This window comes from Halichondria panicea, chromosome 9 (assembly GCF_963675165.1).
Source record: "Halichondria panicea chromosome 9, odHalPani1.1, whole genome shotgun sequence".
In the NCBI taxonomy this organism is placed as follows: Eukaryota; Metazoa; Porifera; class Demospongiae; order Suberitida; family Halichondriidae; genus Halichondria; species Halichondria panicea.
In genome coordinates, this window is record NC_087385.1 from 2,685,277 (window position 1) to 2,708,005 (window position 22,729).

At 40.9% G+C, this 22,729-nt stretch overlaps 3 protein-coding genes and 2 non-coding genes across 5 annotated transcripts; 3 read left to right on the forward strand and 2 right to left on the reverse strand.

Annotated features, from left to right (window-relative positions):
* The first annotated feature begins 17 nt into the window (after window positions 1-17).
* LOC135341238 (kinesin-like protein KIF15-B) lies at window positions 18-13,206 on the forward strand. The gene is made up of 28 exons (XM_064537753.1): window positions 18-160; window positions 793-967; window positions 1,168-1,244; window positions 1,501-1,538; window positions 1,686-1,786; window positions 1,926-1,985; window positions 2,219-2,446; window positions 2,739-2,846; window positions 3,015-3,140; window positions 3,385-3,595; window positions 4,600-4,733; window positions 4,909-5,070; window positions 5,433-5,646; window positions 5,751-5,971; window positions 6,388-6,465; window positions 8,633-9,025; window positions 9,158-9,232; window positions 9,355-9,460; window positions 9,783-9,913; window positions 10,079-10,156; window positions 10,363-10,563; window positions 10,728-11,027; window positions 11,144-11,425; window positions 11,656-11,745; window positions 11,950-12,236; window positions 12,438-12,531; window positions 12,639-12,749; window positions 12,919-13,206. The coding sequence occupies exons 1-28, from the start codon at window positions 138-140 to the stop codon at window positions 13,102-13,104; spliced, it is 4,290 nt and encodes a 1,429-aa protein (XP_064393823.1). The 5' UTR covers window positions 18-137; the 3' UTR covers window positions 13,105-13,206.
* LOC135342118 (U5 spliceosomal RNA) lies at window positions 3,935-4,051 on the forward strand. Its single transcript, XR_010396764.1, has one exon. It is a non-coding gene; the product is annotated as a U5 spliceosomal RNA (small nuclear RNA).
* Window positions 6,171-6,288, forward strand: LOC135342119 (U5 spliceosomal RNA). Its single transcript, XR_010396766.1, has one exon. It is a non-coding gene; the product is annotated as a U5 spliceosomal RNA (small nuclear RNA).
* Window positions 13,207-15,198: 1,992 nt separating the features above from the next.
* On the reverse strand, window positions 15,199-17,254 carry LOC135342087 (uncharacterized). Its single transcript, XM_064538774.1, has 3 exons — window positions 16,562-17,254; window positions 16,191-16,502; window positions 15,199-16,141 (listed from the first exon to the last, which is right to left on the reverse strand). The coding sequence occupies exons 1-3, from the start codon at window positions 16,872-16,874 to the stop codon at window positions 15,303-15,305; spliced, it is 1,464 nt and encodes a 487-aa protein (XP_064394844.1). The 5' UTR covers window positions 16,875-17,254; the 3' UTR covers window positions 15,199-15,302.
* A 350-nt stretch (window positions 17,255-17,604) lies between these two features.
* On the reverse strand, window positions 17,605-22,693 carry LOC135342085 (neuroendocrine convertase 2-like). The gene is made up of 11 exons (XM_064538771.1): window positions 22,293-22,693; window positions 21,478-21,603; window positions 21,281-21,373; window positions 20,840-20,948; window positions 20,409-20,446; window positions 20,021-20,189; window positions 19,548-19,723; window positions 19,242-19,481; window positions 19,076-19,176; window positions 18,697-18,918; window positions 17,605-18,563 (listed from the first exon to the last, which is right to left on the reverse strand). Exons 1-11 carry the CDS (start codon window positions 22,542-22,544, stop codon window positions 17,726-17,728), a joined length of 2,364 nt encoding a protein of 787 aa, XP_064394841.1. The 5' UTR covers window positions 22,545-22,693; the 3' UTR covers window positions 17,605-17,725.
* Window positions 22,694-22,729: the final 36 nt, after the last annotated feature.

A 22,729-nucleotide genomic window follows, 5' to 3' on the forward strand; every position in this document is an offset into this window, starting at 1 on the left:
GGTGGAGTTGTCTAGGTTCAACTCTAAATGGAGCTCGGGCTTTGATGAGCGGGTGCTTTGAAGGAAAGAAACACAAGATCTGTAAGCTTTTAAACAACTAGATCTAGATCTACCTATGGTTTCTTGATTCTTCATTCATGGAACTTCCAGCAGCCTCAGGGTATGTGGTACTGTGGTGTGGATATTAAATTAGATCTAGCTAGTTGGCATTTACAGCATAATTATTAATTAAAATAGAATAGTAAATTAAATGTAGCGGTGTATAATTATGTCTAATTTGTATGGGCACATTGTTTGGTACCCCTTGTTTATAACACTGAACCATGGTAGAAAGTGTTGTTAATTAATGTGGTTGATGTAATTACAGCCCCACCATAATTGCTTGTCTAAAGCGCCAGCCACTTATTTTTGGGGGCTGTAATTACGTCAACTACGGTAGTACAGCTATAAGTTGTGTATAGATCTACCAGTCTTCACAACTGACATGGACTGCAAATGTTCATTCGTTACCCAAAGCATGCACAATAAATACGCAGTCTTAGTGAATTGTGATATATACTGTAGCTCTAGAGCAGTGCCAATTAAGACACTAGCTATCAGCTGCCTAAAAGTATATTCATACCCACTTATATAGCATGGTTGACTGGTTGTACGTACAAGCCATAATTAATTGTGTAGTCTGTTTTACAATTCAACGTGTAAGGCGTGTATGTACACCATGATACTCCAATCATTGCATATCAAGTAAAATGCATGACGCAGAACATTTTTCAACTGCATAATTATTTGCAGAGGAGAGAGCATCAAGGTGTTTGTTCGTGTTCGACCTCCCGATCCACATCTTGAGTCCGAGCTCGATCACAGCGCTTGCCTGGACATTACTTCTCAGGTCTCCATCACTGTCCACTGTAAGCCCGAGGCAAAAGTTTTCACATTTGACCATGTCGCTGGCATGGAAACCACCCAGGTATGTGCATGTGTAAAGCTGAATATTGTAGCTGCCTGGATACTGTTACCACAGAAAATGTCTGCACTACTGAAGAATTCACTTATGATGTCCTTAACGTTTGCATTCCAAGTGAATTGCACTAAGTAATTTTTCAGAGATCCCGTTTACCATTAATTTCCTATAGATGTGTTTGTATAGTGTGTGTATTCCACTTGCAGGAGGATGTGTTCTCTTCTGTGGGTCGACCGATTATTGACAGTTGTATGAGAGGCTACAACGGCACAGTTTTTGCCTAGTGAGTCACCGTTTGTTGTTTGACTTTGCATACATGTAAAAGGAAGTGATTCTATGCACTTTAATTTAATGTGTGCAGTCATGTAAAATTAATGTGTTGCATAGACAACATTTTTTACTAATAATACATGTACATGTATGTATGTACGGTTTGTTTTGGCATTATATTACTCATGTCTCTTTTATGGTGAGGGATGTTTTAATTATTTGCTCACACCTACACACATGCATGTACATGCACATGCACATGCACACAGCGGCCAAACGGGTTCAGGCAAAACTTTTACTATGATAGGTGAGTTTCGATTAAAAATGCATACGTAGTGTACATGTATTAGAATAAGAGTGTTTTTTGTGTCATACGTAATTCCTAATCTCCGCTTGACCATAATACATTTAGTATTATATGTATCTGTTAGTGGCTACAATGCTCGTTGTCCAGGTCCCTCTGATGACTCCAACAACTTCACTCACGAGCTAAGAGGCATAATCCCCCGCAGCTTTGAGTACCTCTTCAGTCTCATCAATAGAGAGAAACAGAAGGTCAGCTAAAACCTGGCACGTACATGATTGTGTACTTATAGTCTTGCTTACACCTGTAACTACTAGAAAACTAAATGGTAACAGTTATGTAAATGTACAATGTGTGTCTGTCTTGTGTACAATGTGTACATGCATGCAGTGTGGTGATCTGGTGGAATTCCTGTGCAAATGTTCGTTCCTTGAAATCTACAATGAGCAAGTGAGCGGTCAGACGCACATGATATACGTACATGCATGTTACAGTGAATCGACAGCTACACCCCCACCCCCACATTTTCCTATCATTACATTACAATGTACATGTAAATACTTTTGAACAGTGAATTTACTTCTTTTTGATCAGAGTGCATTTATGAATGAATATTCTGTTTGCTTTGATCGTCATGCATGTACATGTAAAAATACTGTCCCTTTCATAACTTTGCGTTCCAGGTGTTTGACCTTATTGACGCAGCCTCGTGTGGACTGCACCTGCGAGAGAACATGAAGCACGGTGTGTACGTGGACGGACTCTTAGAGACGAGTGTGTCCTCTGCAAGGGAGGCGTATGAGGTGCTATCAATGGGTTGGGCCAACAGACGGGTGGCTGCCACCTCCATGAACAGGGAGAGTAGTCGCTCTCATGCTGTATTCACACTCACTATTGAGTCCAAGAAGAAGGTTGGTTGGTTGACTGAAACTCTCCTTTTAATTAGTGATTCTTACCCAGTCTATTCTCAAATCATGTTGTCCTGACTGGTTAGTAGCTTACATGCATGTACATGCACCTTGCTTTAAAATAACAGACTTCAGTTACTGATGATCTGTATCCTCGCCCACTTCTGTCAAGGCCTGTGAAGGAGACTAACTGTGTCCTATGGGCGATGATGTAGCTCAGCAAATAGACTAACTGTTACAGTGTAACATACAGAACTGTACATGTGTTCTTCATATTCTGTTCATGTCTGTTCAGGAGTGCAGAGACAGTGTGGCTAAGCTGAAGAGCTCAGTCCTAAACTTAGTGGACTTGGCTGGGTCAGAGAGACAGAGAGACACTCACACTGCCGGAGTCAGGCTCAAGGTAAGTCATCATGCATTGTGTATGCATGTACATGTACATACTGTAATTATGCTTATAGATGATTGCATAATTGTACATGTAAGAACTTTTCCAGCCAGTAGCTCAGTCACATTCTTTAATCAGTATAATATCAGATTTCAAGCCTCAAAACTTGAATCTTGCTTGCAGGAGGCGGGCAGCATTAACAAGTCATTGTCGGCACTCGGGAATGTGATCATGGCTTTGGTGGATATAGCCAATGGGAAGTCAAGACATGTTCACTACAGAGACTCAAAGCTCACCTTCCTTCTCAGAGTAAGCGGTGCCAGAGGAGGTTAGATACCACTTGAATTATTATTAAGCAAATGGTCGAGTGGTATCCGACCTCCATACACAAAAAGTTTTGCAAGAGGTTTATGGTTACTTCTACTCTATATAATAAAGGCACGTATTTAAGTCCTATCTAATAACAGAGTTTATCTGCAAGTATCCATGTTATCGATGATAGTTGATTGCTATCCATCTCAACAAACATGACAGACAATTGATTGTCATGCAGGACTCTCTGGGAGGTAATGCTAAGACAAACCTGGTCGCCAACGTCCACCCGAGTGCCCGGTGCTTTGGAGAAAGTTTGTCAACTCTTAATTTTGCCCGTCGGACCAAAATGATCAAGAACAAAGCTGTAGTGAACGAGGACACCACTGGCAATGTCTTGCAGCTGCAGGCTGAGATCAGGAGACTGAAGGAACAACTTGAGAAGTTCAGAGGTGAGCAAAGTGCCCAGTCTGAGCATAATTGGGTGTACATGCACGACACATAATTATTTCAACTCCCTCCCCTCCATACACTTGCTGAATTTGTGTACGTGTAGAAAATAGTACCTGTAAATCTGATTAACTGCATCTATACATTGTGAGGACTGGTACCCATGTTGCAATTTCACATTCTAGTACTCACCTTATATAGCTCTGTCATTTGATTGTTCCACGTGCTAGCTGCCACATTTTTGCGGGTTCGTGTTAATGGTATTCATGCAGTTACGATCAAACCATAAGTATTTACATCATACTGCTTCTTTAAAAGGGAGCTTTTCAGCATGTTTAACATCACTCTGGTCTCCCTTCAAAGCGAATAAATCTTTCGCCTTTTACTAAAGATTTCCGTGGAGGGGGACACTCAATGAGTATGCACTGAATTTGTTTGCGGCCCCTTTATTGGGGCTTACTAAAATATAAAATAAAAATTGGTCCACATTCGACAGTCTATGGTAAAGTGCTTATTGATGAACACGAAAGGTTCTCCTTGCAAGGTATCAGAGTAGGTCGGACATCACTTGAACTTTCACTAATTATGACCTTTTAATGATATTCCAGGCCAAATTGCTTTTCGTTTTTGCTGACTCAGTAGTAGCGTCCACTGCACTTTTGCTAGTCTCATATTTCAGCCGCCCTCTAAAAGTTGGGCAGCCTAATCGCGAGTCTATATTATAGAGGGCGACTGATTCATGAGACAATGTTTCTACACAGTTTCTGTCGCTGAATCTGTTGATAACTAGTTGTGTTTGGTGTCTGTGATGGTTACTGGACCTAATCCTATCAGCACATATTAGCCAAATCCAGTCGTGTTTTACTGCTGACACAGCAAAAACAAAAAGCAATTTAAAGTCCTCGGAAGCAGATTTTAATTAAGAACTTTTTGACCTATTATTTTATCCTCCTCTGAGGTTTAAGTACATTCCACTTTTAACTGCAATGTAAATTTGTATTTTCAGCTGGCAATGTGGAGCCCCCCCTCTCCCCTGAGCCGTACATTGGGGGGTCCGATGACGAGAAAGCCATTCAAGAGCTAAGGGGAATGCTCGCTGCCTCCATGAGCACTAGGGACAAGGCTGAGAAAGACAGAATGGTGAAGATGTTAACCATCCTATTTCTATTCTCATAACTTACCTAAAATTGTCTGACACTGTGTGTCTATTTGACTAAGCATACATAAATATACAAAATGTACATTGTGTGTCACTACTTTGATGAATACATGTAGTGTACTCCAATCTCAATCTAGAATCTTGAATAAAATGCAGGCCTTACTGGATCGAGTTGAGAGCTTGCAAAAGATGTGCAAGCAGAAGGACAACTTCCTGCAGTCCACGAAAATGATCCTTAAGTTCAGAGAGACCCATATTGCCAATCTAGAGAAGAACACCGACTCTGAGCCGACAGAGACTGACCAAGGGAATGCCATCGTAAGCAAATTGTTGACCTGTTAAAAGCACACCATCAATATTAATTCCAGACACAATTATTAACAATTCTACATGATACACACATTTAATCTCTGAATCCTAACTTAGGTACAAGTTAGCTTTCACTAGAAAAGTACAATCGTAATCGTGAAAGCATCACTCACATAATTATATACATGACGTAGTGGGATTAGCACAAAACTAATGTTTTTACTCGACTGATCTTTACCCAACTTCTATCTCAGGTTAATTTGTAACTGGGTTTGGTACTTGTCTTGATCTTTACGGTCAGCTCATGCTTTGTAATACATAATACATAATCATGTCGTCCATGTTTTCACACCATAATTTCATACATGTAGGGCCTGCTCAAACAGGAGATAGAACAACTCAAATACATGGTGAATCACCATCCCGACGTCTCCAAGTTTGCTAGAGAGACTCTCAACCTCAAGGCGGAGGTAAAGAGACTGAAAGGAGTGTCTTCTGGAGGGCAGGACCTCTCCAAAGAAGTGGCCAGGACTCACAAGTACACACTACAGCTAGAACGTCAGCTCAGACACTTTCTAACAAAAGGTAAGTTGCTGCTGGTATTTAAACCTGAAGATACAATCATGAACATCTGTTATAGCTGCTCATCTTGCATGTACATGCATACAGTCTGTATACTCCATGTGCAGATGGTGGTACCTCATCTCCCCTGAGCAAGCGTGGCTCCTCACGACAGTCTGAGGCAACTATATTAGAGTTGGAGAACCTCAAGGCTCGTTGCAAACAACTGGCTGCTGAGCTGGACAAGGCCAGGAAGACTATGCACACTGAGAGAGAAGAGTTCCATTTAAAGGAGACCAAACTGGAGGCCAGTCTCACTGCCTCTAGGAAAGCAAACCTCGAGTTGGAGGTAAGGAAAGAAAAGAAAATTATGCTTCAGTGTCTGGTTGTAGACTTGTTTGTCTTTGTGAGTGTCCTCATTGTTGTTCAACCTGCTCTATTCGCACGCCACAGTGTGAATTGTTTAACCCAATCGTTGCATTCCATTAAAACCACTTGAAAGTCTGAGACTCTGATGCTATAAAATGTAGCTGTTTGTGTGCTGAGTATCACTCTGGTCTTCCTTCAAAGCGAATAAATCTTTCGCCTTTTACTAAAGATTTCCGTGGAGGGGGACACTCAATGAGTATGCACTGAATTTGTTTGTGGTCCTCTTTGTGAGGGCTTACTGAGTAAAAACAATTATAGACACTGTGAACTGTCTCTCAAATGAAGTGTGTGATATATGTGAAGTTGTCGTTACAATTATGTGTTGCTTCACTGTAGAGGAGCATTGAAGCACTCAAGCTGAAGAACAGTGTGGAGAAAGCCACTCTCAATGACATGCACATGAACACAATAAAGGTATGTATGAATTGTGAATAAAATTCTGGTATTCTGGATGCTAGTATAATGTTCCAGTGTTATACATTGGTATTTGATGTGTCACTACTGCAGTTTACAAGAACGCAAAACCAAATAGCAACCATATGTTGCAGTGTGTTATGTGTTCTTACTCATGCAAGAGAAATGTACTTATACAACTCGAGCCGAGCCCGAGATCAAGAGTTGTATTAGCAGTACAGCACGAGGGGTAGTCTCTGTATTAGTAGTACAGCACGAGGGGTAGTCTCGATACCAGGCCGAACTTTTTCTGGGAGTGCGCCTGGTAACAACTGCTTGCACATGCACTAATCTCACCCCGGTATCTGGGGGCTTTGGATAACACCGGTAAAACAATGACATCACAACGAACAAAAGTGGATTGATAGAAAAATCGATTGAAGTTTTCTGCCCATCTGATAACATTCTGATAGCCTGCTATGTTAACAAAAGGCTCACAGCCTGCAACAGTGTGGATGACAATCGCATCAATGCACTCCAGTTTCGTATTAAAGCAATGCGAGCTAATGGTGTGGTGGATGGTGCTTTAGGTAGAATAGGACTATTAAAGCAATGCGAGCTAATAGCGTGGTGGATGGTGCTTTAGGTAGAGTAGGACTATTAAAGCAATGCGAGCTAATGGCGTGGTGGATGGTGCTTTAGGTAGAATAGGATTGTAAAAGCAATGCGAGCTAATAGCGTGGTGGATGGTGCTTTAGGTAGAATAGGATTGTAAAAGCAATGCGAGCTAATGGTGTGGTGGATGGTGCTTTAGGTAGAATAGGATTGTAAAAGCAATGCGAGCTAATAGCGTGGTGGATGGTGCTTTAGGTAGAATAGGATTGTAAAAGCAATGCGAGCTAATGGTGTGGTGGATGGTGCTTTAGGTAGAATAGGATTGTAAAAGCAATGCGAGCTAATAGCGTGGTGGATGGTGCTTTAGGTAGAATAGGATTTTAAAAGCAATGCGAGCTAATGGTGTGGTGGATGGTGCTTTAGGTAGAATAGGATTATAAAAGCAATGCGAGCTAATGGCGTGGTGGATGGTGCTTTAGGTAGAATAGGACTATTAAAGCAATGCGAGCTAATGGCGTGGTGGATGGTGCTTTAGGTAGAATAGGACTATTAAAGCAATGCGAGCTAATGGCGTGGTGGATGGTGCTTTAGGTAGAATAGGACTATTAAAGCAATGCGAGCTAATGGCGTGGTGGATGGTGCTTTAGGTAGAATCGGACTATTAAAGCAATGCGAGCTAATGGCGTGGTGGATGGTGCTTTAGGTAGAATCGGACTATTAAAGCAATGCGAGCTAATGGCGTGGTGGATGATGCTTTAGGTAGAATCGGACTATTAAAGCAATGCGAGCTAATGGCGTGGTGGATGGTGCTTTAGGTAGAATCGGACTATTAAAGCAATGCGAGCTAATGGCGTGGTGGTGCTTTAGGTAGAATCGGACTATTAAAGCAATGCGAGCTAATGGCGTGGTGGAATCTTTAGGTAGAATCAGACTATTAATAGTATAGTTAAGAGTGCAATATGAGATTAATAGCACGAGTAACAAGCAATGGCAAGGCTTCTAATTACGCAGAGTGCTATTTAATTTATTTGCTTGTTATGAGTGCTTCCTTATTGCACGAGTAACCATACTATTGATTTCTAATCGTTTATGATGCAGTTCTCTGCAGTTTTAATAATAATTATGTTCAGCCGTGGCCATTATTCGTAAACAATACGTCGTCATTGACAGTGTGTCGAGTAATGCACGTCGTAATTGTATGAATTCCAGTACGCTAATAGCACATCATACGATTGCATGGGTAATATATCAATATCATCCAGGTATATTGACACATCCTGGGTGATATTGATATATCACCCAGGCATGTCTGTATTTACAACAGTAGTACAACCCTTTGATGTCTGACCACAATGAGCAATACTCCATGCAATATTTATGATTATTGCACTCAGCCGTGCAATAAGTAAACTGGTACTTGTTCCATTTTATACCTACGCATGTGTAATGTTGTATGTACTGTCAGTCCTTTGTCAGAGGCTATAACATTTAATATTGGAGTAGTAGATTCCTTTTGTATAATTATAGATTCATTTTGTGATTGTATCTCAAGACTGTGCTTCCTTTACCACAGTCCATGCTAACACCTCGACGAGATCTGATCCAACCCAGCAAGTCCATATCCAGTACACCCTACTCTAAGATTCAGCGTGCCGACTCAGATCCCATTCGACGGCTATCCCTCAGTTTCAATGGAGCTGTGACCACACCCACTAAACCACCCACTATTTTTGAGAACCCTGGAAACGTAGAGGTCAGCTCACTTGTAACAACAGCTAAAATGGGGCTACAAAGGACACCGAGGGTTAAAAGTGAAGAGGAGAATGAACATGTTAATGACATGATTAGTTTAGCCACACCTACTGAAGTGGCAGATGAAGGAAATGAGATGAATATTGAGGGTGCTCTCACAGATGAGCTCAAAATACTGCAGGACAAGAATAGACACCTGTATCGGCAAATAGAGGTAGTACATGTAACAATTTGTGTGTTCAGGTTTATCTTATGACTAATAATGAGGGTATGTATACGCAGGCTAATAAAGATTTACTTGTAGCTGCATTCTTCTGTGTGATGCCCTGTATTGTAATGTTCGCAGGATCTTGAAACTAAAGTGCTGCATTTGGGTCAAGACAGGGCAGCCCTTAAAACGCAGTTACAAGAGCTTACACAGGTATAATATATGCCAGTTTTTTGACAATGTTTGTAAACGTGCAGGGAGTGTATGTGTAGTCATCACCACACATAGCTATGAGATCGTAATAATTATGTGAATTATACGTACTCTCCATACAGTTAGATCAGTCTGAGCGTCAGTTACTGCAGAACCGAGAGCAGGAATGCTTGGAGAAGATCTCTGCCTTGTCCTCTCAAATAGCCACTCTCACAAGCTGCAACACTGGTGAGCACACAATAACATTGATCAGCTCGGGAGTGGGCTTTTCTTAGGGTGTAGTTATTCTTGTACCTAAAGTTGTATGAATTCTATGTACCTACTATACACATGCATGTACATGTACGTACAGCACTTGCAATCATAGCTGTCACATTGTTAAACTGATTGGTTGTAAGAAACGGACAAAGTGGTAGTATTTTTATAACTAATCCTTTTTTTGTGTGTGTGTGAAACATTCTCGCAGTGTATTAGGAACATGCCCTTACAGACTCAACATAATTATTTATAGTAATAATTATTGCTCAATTATTCTGTTCACACACTTTAGTTCTAGACAGTGAAGTTGTTGACCTGAGGGTGTGTCTGCAATCAGCTGACAAAGAGCTAGCGGAGGTCAAGGCAGATCTCAAGGGGGAGAGACACAGGCATCAAACTAAGATCATGGAGCACATGCAAACAGTTAGTTCAAAGTATTTCCCCCCTACTCATTGTGTAATTTGTTAACAAATTGTAGACAAGGCATAATATGTACGTACACACTTGGCATTGGCACTGTGCACTTTTTTTTTACTATTCATCCATGTGGTGTGTGGTTACTAATTTCGGTCGTCCTTTTTGTTGCAGATAGGAAAACTGGAGCAACTAGTCTCCACACAGACAGCTGGCTGGGACAGGAGCACAGAACAACTCCAAAATTTGCAGGTACTTAGACATAAACACTGGTACATGTAGCTAATTTCATGAGTGACTGAGTGCTAATGTGCAGATGTGTACGAACAACACATTGTTATTGCGTAAATTATACAATAATTAATGCATTTTTAGAGCTAGATCTCACGTCTCTGTATGTTTACAGCTGGTTTCGTCCTTGTATAACTACATGTATATATACGTCACTCTTTATGTAGGATGAGGTGGAGACACTTCGCGAGGAGCTGACGTTCAAAGATCATCACGTATCAGAACTGAGTAGTGCTGTGGGTAGGGAAAAGGAGCAAGGGACGGCTCTAGAAAAAGAGGTGCAAGGACTGTTGGAGAAACTTGCCATTGAAGTAGAAAAGAATACCAGCCTCAGCTCTGAGTTACAAGAGGGCAGTCAGGGAAAGAAGGTATGATACATAATTGATATTTGTATGTGCTACGTACAAGAATTTCATATCGATTGAACACGCATAGCTAACACTGTGCATGTTATCTTGTAGCAGAACATGTCCACTAGCTTACCCTATCTTTGATTAACTGTATAATTTAAAAGCTCTTGTTTTGCTCACAGCAATTAGTCGCGATGGTGAACGAAAACAGCCGGCTCAAGTCGGACGTGGAGCAGCTTGAGGGTGAACTGCGATCACAGCTGACTCTTCACAAGCAAGAGTTAGAGGAGATAGAGAGGACTATCACCTCACTTCTGACCAGGCAGGGGTCTGATGAGGTGGCCATTGCTGGCCTCATGGGAACCATTCAGGAACTGAGAGAGGAGTCCAATAAGAGCAATGCCCGGGCTACCACTCTTAGTAAAGAGGTAGAGGACTCCAACAATGAACTGAGTGCAGCTGCTGCAAAGATTGATCAGCTCGTGAGTGAGCCTCCCTGAGTGTATAATTCTTTTTGAACTTTCCATGTGAGCATGAATTCATAGACTATTCACCTACATGTTTATTTAAAGCAGTACATACATTTCACATGTTTAAGACTTCTGAGGCGTTTACAGTCAAGTCAGAATTAACGGAACAAGTGTCTAAGTTTGAGAGGGACCTCAAGCGGACTGAGACGGAGAAGGAGGTGATCCTTGATGATCTAGACGGCCTCCATGAGCAATACCAGCAGCTCCAAGAGGGGTATGATGCTCAGACCAGGGTGATAGGTGAAGTTCGTGCAGAAGTTGAGAGACTAACTGTTGAGCTGGTAAATAAGGAGACACAGCTGGCAGCACTGCACAGCCATCAGAGGGAGAGGAGGGAGTCACTCTCTAGGGTGAGTGTTGGGTTTGAATGCACTCTGTGTCAGTCGAGGTCTTAACCTTTGCTTAATTTATTTTCAGGTAACAGCTGCCCAGTATACAGCAGAAGACAAAATTGAAGAAATTGAAGAATATCCTGTTTATAGTGTACATGAACCGGCATGTGTAACTTCATATTGTGCTAATGAATTGTGCTAGTGGTAGAGCATTTATTGTGTAAATTGTTTCCTTGACCTAACTTAAGCTGAAGCAGTGTTTGGATCAAGCTGCGGACATGATCAGCAAGTACGAGGCCAGTCAAGATGACAAGAATAAAGAATTACAATCAGTAAAGGTACATAGTTGGCCATTAATTAGCCATAGCAGTTTCTTTATAGCCGCTAATTTTTAGCAAACCAGTTTGAGATTATATCCAGCCATTGGTCAGGTTCCGACAAAAATTTGCGTAGGGAAGCTTAAAACTTATTACATTTGTGTAGTCACTGATAGAGATCTACTATCACATAACGTGACAGTTGACCTCTAATATCTTCTCTAGGAGGAGCTGTCATCAAGGATGCATTTACAAGAGGAAAACAGCACCCTTGAGTCTCTTGTCACCTCTCTCCAGTACAAGCTCTCACTCGCAGAGGAACAGCTCCACAGCACTCAGAGTGAACTTCAGAAACAACTAGAAGAAACACTCACTCGGATCAATGCGCTCGAGGCAGACTCAAAGCTGGCAGCTCAAGAGCGAGACAAGGCTAAGTATGAGAGTGAGGATCTGAGGGAGAAATGTCAGGGACAAACTAAGACCATTGATGCCTTAACTCAACAGATGGCAAGGTCAGCATTCTATTAAGTGTCCTATAATTATAATCAATAGCATTTCACCTTTTACTCCTAGTTACACAATGTTCAGAATACGGTTTTATTGGTTTCAAATATTATTTTGTGTAGCTAATAAAAGTCCATGTACAATTGGTCAACTTGGTCTTTCCCTGCTGCACTATTTTAGGCATTCCTCTTTGGTATATCACTTTACAGATATAAATCTCACGAGGAATCTCTCTTCCTGGAAAAGGAGAACCTTCGATCACAACTAGAAACCATACAAGAAGAGCGATCTAAACTATCTAAGGTTAGTAACTATACATACTGTTGCCTTTGGGCTCATTGTTCTTTACGAACTCTTATGTGTTTAAACCACTGTTTCTCAATAATTCACTTTCTATGGTTATCACTCAGGAATGTGAAAAGCTTGCTAAGGAAAATGCTGTGATTTCTGGCCACCAAAATATCAGACAAAAAATCCAATATCATGCCACTGTGAAGATAGAGAACAATAAGCTCAGAGAAGTATGCTGATTTACTAATGTGTAATCCTTACCATTCCAGCCCCCCTCCCCCCTCCCCCCCCCTGTTATTCGACTAAAGCTAGTGACATTCTAAGTTACATTAATCAGGATACTGAAGGAGTCACACCTGATGTAGTGCTGTGTTATTTGTAATGTTGTGTTTTATGCAGGAGGTGGTCCAGCTGCGTGGCCGTTTGAAGCAGAAAAATGAGCAAGTTTCTCAGTTGCATCAGCTATTGACTGAGAAGGAGCTACAGCCAGCTAGCCACTCAGGAAAGTCTAGCCCACCTGTTCAGAGCACTCGTAGCTATTCTGACACTCTAGCCAAAGAAAATTTACTTCCTAAGCGTAGCTAAGTTTATTCCATGTGATTTTTATGTGTTTGATGAGCCTTAAATAATATATTATATATATCACTTCACACCATTTTATTCCAATGATGATCGGTCCCTTCAAAACTTATTAGATTTATAACAGTTGCAGGAGTTACTGATTTTTATGCATCGGGGCATGCTTAGCCGCTGGAGGCATACAGTGAAGTTGGGCAGAGCCAACCAGTTAAGCTGACTTAGCTAGACTCATGCATCTTAGTGCAAATAGATTCTGGTAGAGTCTAGTGTCATGTTGCACTTATGCCCTATTGAGCTACACTGTCGGGTAGCTTCGTAAATAGATGTAAACTGTGCTTGTATAATATATTTTGGGTGCATGCAAGCATAGTGTGCATATAGATCTTAGGTATCGTTTGTTAAGTAAAACTATAACGCTAAAGTGACGGAACGTGTTAGTATGTGCACACTTAAAGATAACTAAGTCGAGATTGTGGTACAAAATATGTCTGTTTAGTTGCTGCCTGGCACAATTTAATCAAATTATACCGACGTCCCATGTAGGGTATAAAGATCTAGGTATATCAATGCCCAATATTGTTCTCCAAAATTATTCGAAAACATCCTTATAAGGTTCTTTTTGGGGTGCATTTGATTTTATGATAATATTTAGACCATTTAATAAAATGCAATTAGCTTGTATGTGGTGTATTTATTTGATGCAAGCTTGCTCTTACTGCCTGCAGGTAGTCAACATAAAAGAACTCTCAGATGACGACTGTTTACCTCTTGCAGCTTAGGAATGAGAAGCCATGACCATGCAGGATGAATGTGGTAATTTATTGGTACATACTAAACTAGTACACAGTCATGAGCTACATTGTGATTTCTTTTCTGTCGAAACTTGTCATGTTGTTTAAAGGGTGTGGCTGCTTTCTACAATAAACTGTAAGTTAGTAATATTATTAGTTTATCCTCTTATTAATTATTGTTTACAGGTATGCTCTTTCGTTGATTGCACTTAGGACTCACATAATTACGCTTAGGTCGCTATGGTTTCACATTTGGGTCCTTTTAATGAAGTCGCAAGCATACATGCGTCCTTACTCATAATATTGATTGCATACCAAAACTGCACATGACAAGCCTAGTGTTTATCTTGGGCGATTGCACCCAATTTTTGCTTAGTTCTTGAGGCATATACCGGCCATGTACGTACATATGCTGTTTTGGAAGCTACTGCTCTGCAAGCGAGGTGGCTTTCTTTTTTCTACGGTGTGTAGTTATTGCCTTGTGCTAGTAGCCTAGCACTCACAGCCTTTGTCTGCAGCATTAGTTCCTTTAAACTCTGTTATATATATATATCTGTCTATAATTATTTTGTTTTTGGTGCCAGAAAATGTGCATTTAAACGATGCCAATCAGGTTTTTATCACGATTGCAATTGGTACTGAGGTGTATAATTCTTAGTCCATTATTGGACGTATTAATGTGTCCATAATCATTTTGACTATTGTGATACAGCACTCAATTTAGTTGTGTGGAAAGTTCTTGGGTTATAATTATAGCTAGTGTGATTGATTGGGGTCAGCATTCTGATAGTAAGAAGTGCCAAAGCTATGTACAGGTATGTCACATTTTAGAGTCTACTGTAGTACTATTATACTTAATCGGTATACATCAGGCAAAATCATACGACGTGGGTGGGGCGTGGGCGGATAATCAAAGGCTGATTACTTGAGCTGCACCGTGCCTGTCGTACCTCCTCTGCGTAGTATTATACTTAATCGGTATACATCAGGCAAAATCATACGACGTGGGTGGGGTGTGGGCGGATAATTAAAGGCTCGTACCTCCTCTGAGTAGTATTATACTTAATCAGTATGCAGATTTCAAGCATCCTAATTATAGTAATTATAAGCGTACTGGGAGGGTTTCATCTAGTGGGGGGAGGAGGGGTGAACCTTCCCCCCCCAAATATGACATCATCACATTAATACTGTCTATGATGTGTAATACAATAATGTGATGCAATAGCATGTACTAGGGTGTGTGGTCAACAAATGTGGGAGTGGTTAAACATTTTGCGGCCTGCGTACCTTCCCCCAGACTTTTACGAGATGAAACAGTGACTGAAAATAGCAAAGCAGTTTCTAATTGAACAGCTCTATAACAGTATATACACAACTATATACGTTTCTTTTTTTGTTTCTTGTTGTCTTACATCAAGGAGCACCAGTTGGATCGATAACTTCATCACGACGAAGACATGCATAAGGATTTCCACTCACGATCACTTCGAAGAGACGTATGATGATTTTATCAATAGCCTCCTCAAAATCATCAAAGCTATTGTACTGAAATGCACTCAAAATGTTGCTGGAATCAGAGATGCAATCTAGTTCCTCTTGGTTGACAGAAGAGCTGTGTGATGTTTGACTGTTTATTCCAATAGCGTACGTGTTGACTCCGTACTTCTGATGTAAGCATTCTACTTCTTTGCACACCTTATGCGTTCTATCGTTTGATTTTCCATCTGTAATGTACACCACATCTAGACAGCTCGGATTGCTAGTTATTCCGCATTTGTGGTTAAGCAGTTCGTCGCACACACATTTTGTTGCAGCTCCAGTGTTTGTATTTCTATTGTGATACTCTGCACTACTGATAGCACTTGAAGTAGCTTCTCTACCAAGATAGGTGTTCTCAAAGCAGTCAAAGCAAAACTCCAAACTTATATCTCTACTAAAGGTCACCATTGCAAACTTAACTTGGTTGCAAAACAAAGGAACAAGCTTGCTGAGAGCGTCCTTCATTCGTTGGTACCTATCAAGACCAATACTTCCAGAAGAGTCGAGAATAAACAAGACATGTTGAACATCAAGCGGGCTGCAAGACTGAGATTGGCGTCTTAAGCGAGGTCCATGGTCTGTCCAGCTAAAAGGTAACGCAACTTTTCTCGATTCAAACGAAAGGATGTCTTCAGAATTGAATTCTTCAGTTTCTTGCAAGCTTATACCTTCTGCCTCCATAAACTCGTCTCGAAGTGACACTGACCGTTTTTCTAAAAAGAGAGTTATGTCTAATTTCAATTATTTACTGCATGGACCCACTTGTTAAATGAGAACATATTTGTCCAATTCCGTCGTTATGAGGACATCGGAGACCAGGTCCATGCACACCAGGAATCCTGATTGGAAGTGTTGGTGGAGGTCCACTAGGAGGTTTAGCCCCAGGCTGACCAGGTTGACCAACAGGACCTGAAGGTCCTTTCGGACCAGATGCACCAGGTTGACCTTGTGGACCAGCCGAACCAGGTTGACCTTGTGGACCAGCCGGGCCTGGAGAGCCAATGGGACTGAAGTCTTGTTTGGAACCTCCAAGTCCAAGAGCTAAAATTAGCCTGTCCTCTTGATCGGGAAGACCTGTAACAATAATTCAAGCTATTAACCATGACATTTTTGTCTAAGAATTACACACTCACAGATTGATCGTGTCTCTGATGTCTCTGTGCAGTCAGCAATTGATTTACCCAGCACACCTCTTTTGCGTATTTCCTGGTAGGCCTCTTTGGTTGGACATTGAGAAGAAGGAACCACGTGCACACTTTTAGGAACGGCCAGCCATTCAGACCAATCTGAGTATGTGCAAACTGAGTCACAATGGCTGAAATATTGTGGAGCAGAAATTCTTAGAGGATGGTCACAAGGAAGAGCTGCAGTTTGGCCCTCCCTGATAAGAAGTAGCATTGGGATGAGCGTACCGACATAGATGAGGATCGATTGAAATATTCTCATTTTCACAACTGTATCAGCTGTTTCAGATGCTTGGTAAGAACAAGGATGAAGTTTAAGTAAATTCAGGTCTTCCGTGTGCCGTCTTAAGTACTACAGAATCTGGGGCTGCTGGTGGGTAGAAGTGGTCAGGACATAACTATATACTTGAGCCCACATCTTTTCATTGGTGCCCGGTTAGTTGTTGGTCAGTATGTGTGTGTTGTGTGACTATGACTTGTGTGGGAGGGGGGCATCATTGTAGGTGGATCAACAGTATTTTGACTGTGATCATTTTAGACCATAACATTTTCATGTTAGGTGTTTGTTAGCTATACCAATCGTCAATAATTATGTGCACGGTGTGTGGTTATAATGATGTATGGCGCATAATTATGTGGGAGAGAGATGTTATTGAAAGTGGCGCACCCTGTAGTGCAAAACAAACATTCACCTGCGTTGGTGGCTACAAATGGGATTTCCTCGCCGTTATTAAAGCATAAGTATGTTGTCTATATTAATAGACAAAATTGCTTTGAAAACTGCACTCGTATATTTCCCATGGGATTTCCTCACTGCTTTTGAAAATTATGCTGTCTTTACGTTAACACTGCACTTCGACTCTCTGTGACAATTCTGTACGGATTTAAATGTCAACAAGATCCATGCTTTGTCTAATGTAGTACTGTCAATACGAATAATAAACCTGCGAACAGAAAGTAGCACTACAATAATACTTGTCCTGTAACCCAACTTAGATTTTCCGTCATCATAATTCTGTAAAAATGCACGGCAAACAGCCAATAACATTATACATTAAAACAGTGTCTGTTACATGTGTAGTAAATGAGTTTGATTACATAGTCAATCTAATATTACACAGGAACAGATGAAATGCCATCCCCAGACTGAAGTATATGATATCTTAGTCGATTTGTCCGTTCGTTCTTCTTCCTTCTACACATGTACGCCACAGTGCATGTAACCACTATACACAGGGCAAACAGTCCGATCAGCCCTATTGAAGTACCAGTAGCAATAGCAACTAAAGAGTCTGATGTCGATACTGTAATCAAGTTGTCAGTGCAGTACGATCCTCTGTATACAAACGTATTGTTTGGGCAAGTAGTGACACATTCCAGCGTAGATACAATACGAAAATCTTTGCACACATCACACGTATTGGGGCCATTTCCATAGCAACCTCTAGCACATGCTTCGTCACACACCTGAGGAATAGTTGCTACAGCTTGAGGTGTACTTGATGTACCGTAAAGTGTAAGCTCCACATCAGACACACTAACATAGCCACTGGAAGACTTGAACATTACAATCATTGTCCAGTTTCCGACCGGATGTTCACCCCAATAGTGGACAGACATGAAGGGCCAAATGTGGTAAGCATATCCTTCATCGTCAGAATTGATAAAATCATATTTTCTGTATGGAAGAAGAGTTGAAGTTGTTCCCTGTGGTGAAATGAGTTCAATCATGATGTCCCCCCTGCGAGGATGAGGGTCTTGTAACCATCGGTTCACTGAAGCTTCATTTGGGACTTCATGAATGAATGATATATAGTCTTTGATTGTGTAACTTTGTGCATTTTCTACTCTTAAGGAAGCAGTCAAAACCACATGCTCCAAGAACTGAACATCAGAAGTCATGTTCGATACTGTAAATTTCATTGCAAGAGGTTGTCCAAAGCGGGTATTTCTAAACGTGAAAGTGCATAAAATAGTGATTATTACTTGCTGCACACTTATCAGCACACAAAGACTGGTGTAATAATACTATCATTGGATCCGTGTATAAAGCTATCTATACATATACATATAATTATGTTTACCCGTAGGCTTGGTGACTCGTCAAGGTCTGGGAAATTTGTCGAGGAACAGTAATCCAATTTCTGGCTCGAGTTACAAATGCCTCAGCATCAATAGCTCCAAAGCCAAACTTGTGACTGATTTTACGTCCTGCCCCGTTCACCGTCCATTCTCCATCAATGAGAGGGTCAGAGTTTGATGTGTAAACTAGCAGGTATTGCACATCTCTCCACGTCAGCTCATGGCTACAAAATCATGCATTTGAACGCACCAGTTTGTAACATAATTATATACATATCGAATTTTATATCTATAATTATATCGAAAACCATAGCCGTACTTTCTATCTGAGAGGACCATCATTCCCATGCATGCATAGAAAGGAGTAGGAAGGTAACACACTTTGCCTGAAGTGCCAGAGCGATGACTCCTGATACTAGTGGTGCAGAAGCACTAGTGCCAGTAAAGTCGTCTGTACATTCCCCATTCAGAGTCGTGGTGTACTGCATAATTAATTAATTGTTGTTATACAGTTATGGCACTATAAGCTAGTCTGATGAATACTTACAATTTGGTCGTAAGGGTCATAGGAGGCATCTTTTGAGAATGTTTTTGAGTTGAATGAATAAGTGACAACCATCTTTCCAGCACACTGTTCATCGTAGCTTGCTTGACCAGCGGTCTGATCTGCTGACCCCACTGCAATAGTGTAGATGCTGGATGAATAACCATCAGCAGCACAAGAATCATAGTTCCATCCACCATTCCCAGCAGCCCACACGAAAATGGAGCCCTTCCCATCACGACCCTAGAGACAGAATCATACTCTATTCACATTATTTGCAGGTGCATGTGTGAGTGCTAAATAAAGTACCTTTGTGACTGCATTTTCAAATGCATTTTCAAGCAGTGTTCCTGGTTTTTCTACAATGAAACCTTTGTCACTTGGTCCCCAACTGTTGCTGTAAACTTGAATATAGTTGTTTTTATAGCTAAGAGAACTTGCTTCAATGGAGTCTGTCACGCCGCCAGTGAGGTCAACCTTGAGACCTGCATATATAAGAGATAATTGCGAAGCAAAAAGACTCAGTTTAGCACGAGTCAACATGTGTGCATGTATATATTGTCTTATGCATGACTTTTGTGCATGGGAGGGGGTTGCTCATTGAAAGTGGCCTGCCCATCAAACTGCTTGGGTGGATGAATGCCAAGTTTCCATTGACTGACTATAATTATAGCAATAACCTTATTTAATACACCCATGCTGCATGTCTATATAGTCTCTTTTATGGGGACATGCAGCTGTACAATTAAGCGATTGGTACGTATAGTATTACATGTACTTACAGCCAATACTGGAGTTATAGGCCACCCCTATTCCACACTGATTGTTATCTTTTGCCATGGCAATCTCTCCTCCACAGCTGGTTCCATGACTGTCTGGCTCATCACCATCGTATTTTGTAGGAGTGGGGTCATTATCACCGTCTGCAAAATCCCAACTAGCATTGGAATCCTGAAAATGTGTGTTTTTCACAACTTACAATGATTATATAGGTATATCTTCTATTGCAGTATGCTTTGATATGATTTCAAGGATTTCTATTATGTATTTCAATAGCAACTACTCAGACGAAGGCCATGTCTTAACAATATGTACACAACATTCCCACGGCATTACTCTTATGAGTATAGTGTTGTCACAACAACACTATACACTCACAAGAAAACTTACATAGTTAGGAGAAATGTCAGGGTGTGTTACCTCCAATCCTGTGTGGGAAAACTTAGTATCACTGACAATGAGACTATACCACAGAACACAAACATGACAACATTCGTGGCATAGTTGTGAGAGCTCCCTATTACATTATCCACCTCATTGTCAACAGTGGAAGCTTGTTGCATGCCTAAGCTAATGAGACACCCTTCATGCAATCTATATACCCAGGGAATTCCCTGTTTGTAGTATTATAATTATGATTTAGCTAGCCAGTGTTGAAATACAGCAAAATAATATTATTGCTCGAATGTCTTGGTATATATGCACGCGTCTGGGTGGTACAGTAAATATTTTTTAAAGTAAATATAACATGTATACAATAATTATAAATTAATGTGTGTTTGACATTTTTCACTATTCCTATGTATGCTATACCAACCCACCATCATCCATGATAGACACGACCACACCACTCCCAGTGATTCCTTGCAGCCAGACAGGCTCCACGTTAATGTCCAGCCCCTTTCTACCGTCAGTTTGACCACGGTTGACCTGGGAGTTCTAAATAAATGCATGGCATTGCATCCAAAGCCCATATACACACCCATGCAACTCTCTGTATGTCTACATAATAGGGATGGGGTTCCCCCCCGGACGGGTCCACGCATCGAGAAAACGCAGATAGCTAGTTAGACACTGTTAAAGGTGTCTATATGGGATTTAGAAGCCCAAAGGCACTGATTTAGTATCCCGAGGGTACTACAAGTGGCTGAGGGCTTCTAAATCACATGGACACCTCCAAAACAGTGTCTAACTCATTTAGATATTATACTGATATAATTATGATGCAATAGTGCCTGCATGACATTAGCGAAAGATCTCACCAAAGACCATTGCTTGCTGAAATGTGGATCGCTCGAATAGCTGTAGTCTTTCTTGAATCTTTTTCTTGCTATTTGCTGCTGTACAGATCCCACCTAAATCAAAGAAGACTAATTATATAGTGATACATAAAATACAATAATACATGTACTGAGCATGACTTGAACATCATGTATAGATCATCTACATCGTTTTTTACGTTTGGTTCATTTGAAAGTGCCTGTGCAATCTGATTTTTCTGACCAGTACCAGTCAAGGGGAGATTATTTCTCCTTTGATCAGTTTCAGGCAACTTGAATGAGAAGTAGTCATCCAGGTTGCCCACCTGTCAGTGTAAAAGAGAACAGGAACACTTTAAAGGTATCTGGTCACTAGCTGGTGTACCATTGAATAAGTAGACAGGAAAGTGAGGTTAACCTTTTAATAGATGACAGACAGTGCGAATACAAATTGAGTAACTAACATAATTATGTAGCAGCAATAGTACAGAAACTCAATAATTATTGACTGCAAAGATGCATGCAACCACCCTCATCAGCCATATAATTATCATGCAGACACCAGCAGTTTAATATTAGATCTAAACACTTAACGTTATTAATGCCCCTACTTTACTCAATTTAAGGTGACACTCTTAGAATTACGAAGCCACCTGACACCAATAATTTCAGCTTCCTTTGGAAATTGAAGTTATTGGTGTCACATAATAATACATATACTGGAATGAATGGTAAAATTTAACAATTTCAGGTCGTTTAAAATATTTTCAAGTGGCCTAGAGCCAAGGCTGTGTAGGTGGCTATACATTTGACCTCTATAATTAGGGCATGACATCAAAAGATAATTGTCAATGCAGCTGTCATGCAGTAGATCTAGATCTATCCGTATAATGCCGCATACCTTGACGGGCGCCATAAATAAAGTACACCCTGAGTGTACTTGTGCTGTGTGTGTAATAGATCTAGCACTCAAGTTATAAAACTGCATACTCCATAGCAAAATAGTCTACTCCACCTGTCCCTGATTGATAAGACCGTGTTTTGTCGCAAGTGTGTGAGCTTCAAGTGTGAGCTGTGATTGTGGTAGCAGCAGCTGTACCACCCAGGTGTCAGTGTATTGCTCAATGGGAACAGAATGGTCAAACAGTGGTGTCCTGCTCCTGGTTGATGCTGATGTGACTGAAACTATAGCAGCCCATGTCAGCACATGTTTCATTCTTTGCAGAAAATCTAACTGCATGTTTGAATGGTTTGTAAACTGGATCATGCAGTGCTAGACAAAAATGCAGCTTGACAAAAAACTAGATCTAGATCTAGTACATTATTATAGCCGTTTGTAATTAATTATAGACTCTACATGCAGTATAGTCTGAACTTGAGATCTAAGTTAAACTTCACTGTCAGTGTGAATGAGTCCACCCCCAGTCCCCCACCCCATATATTGATTGCATG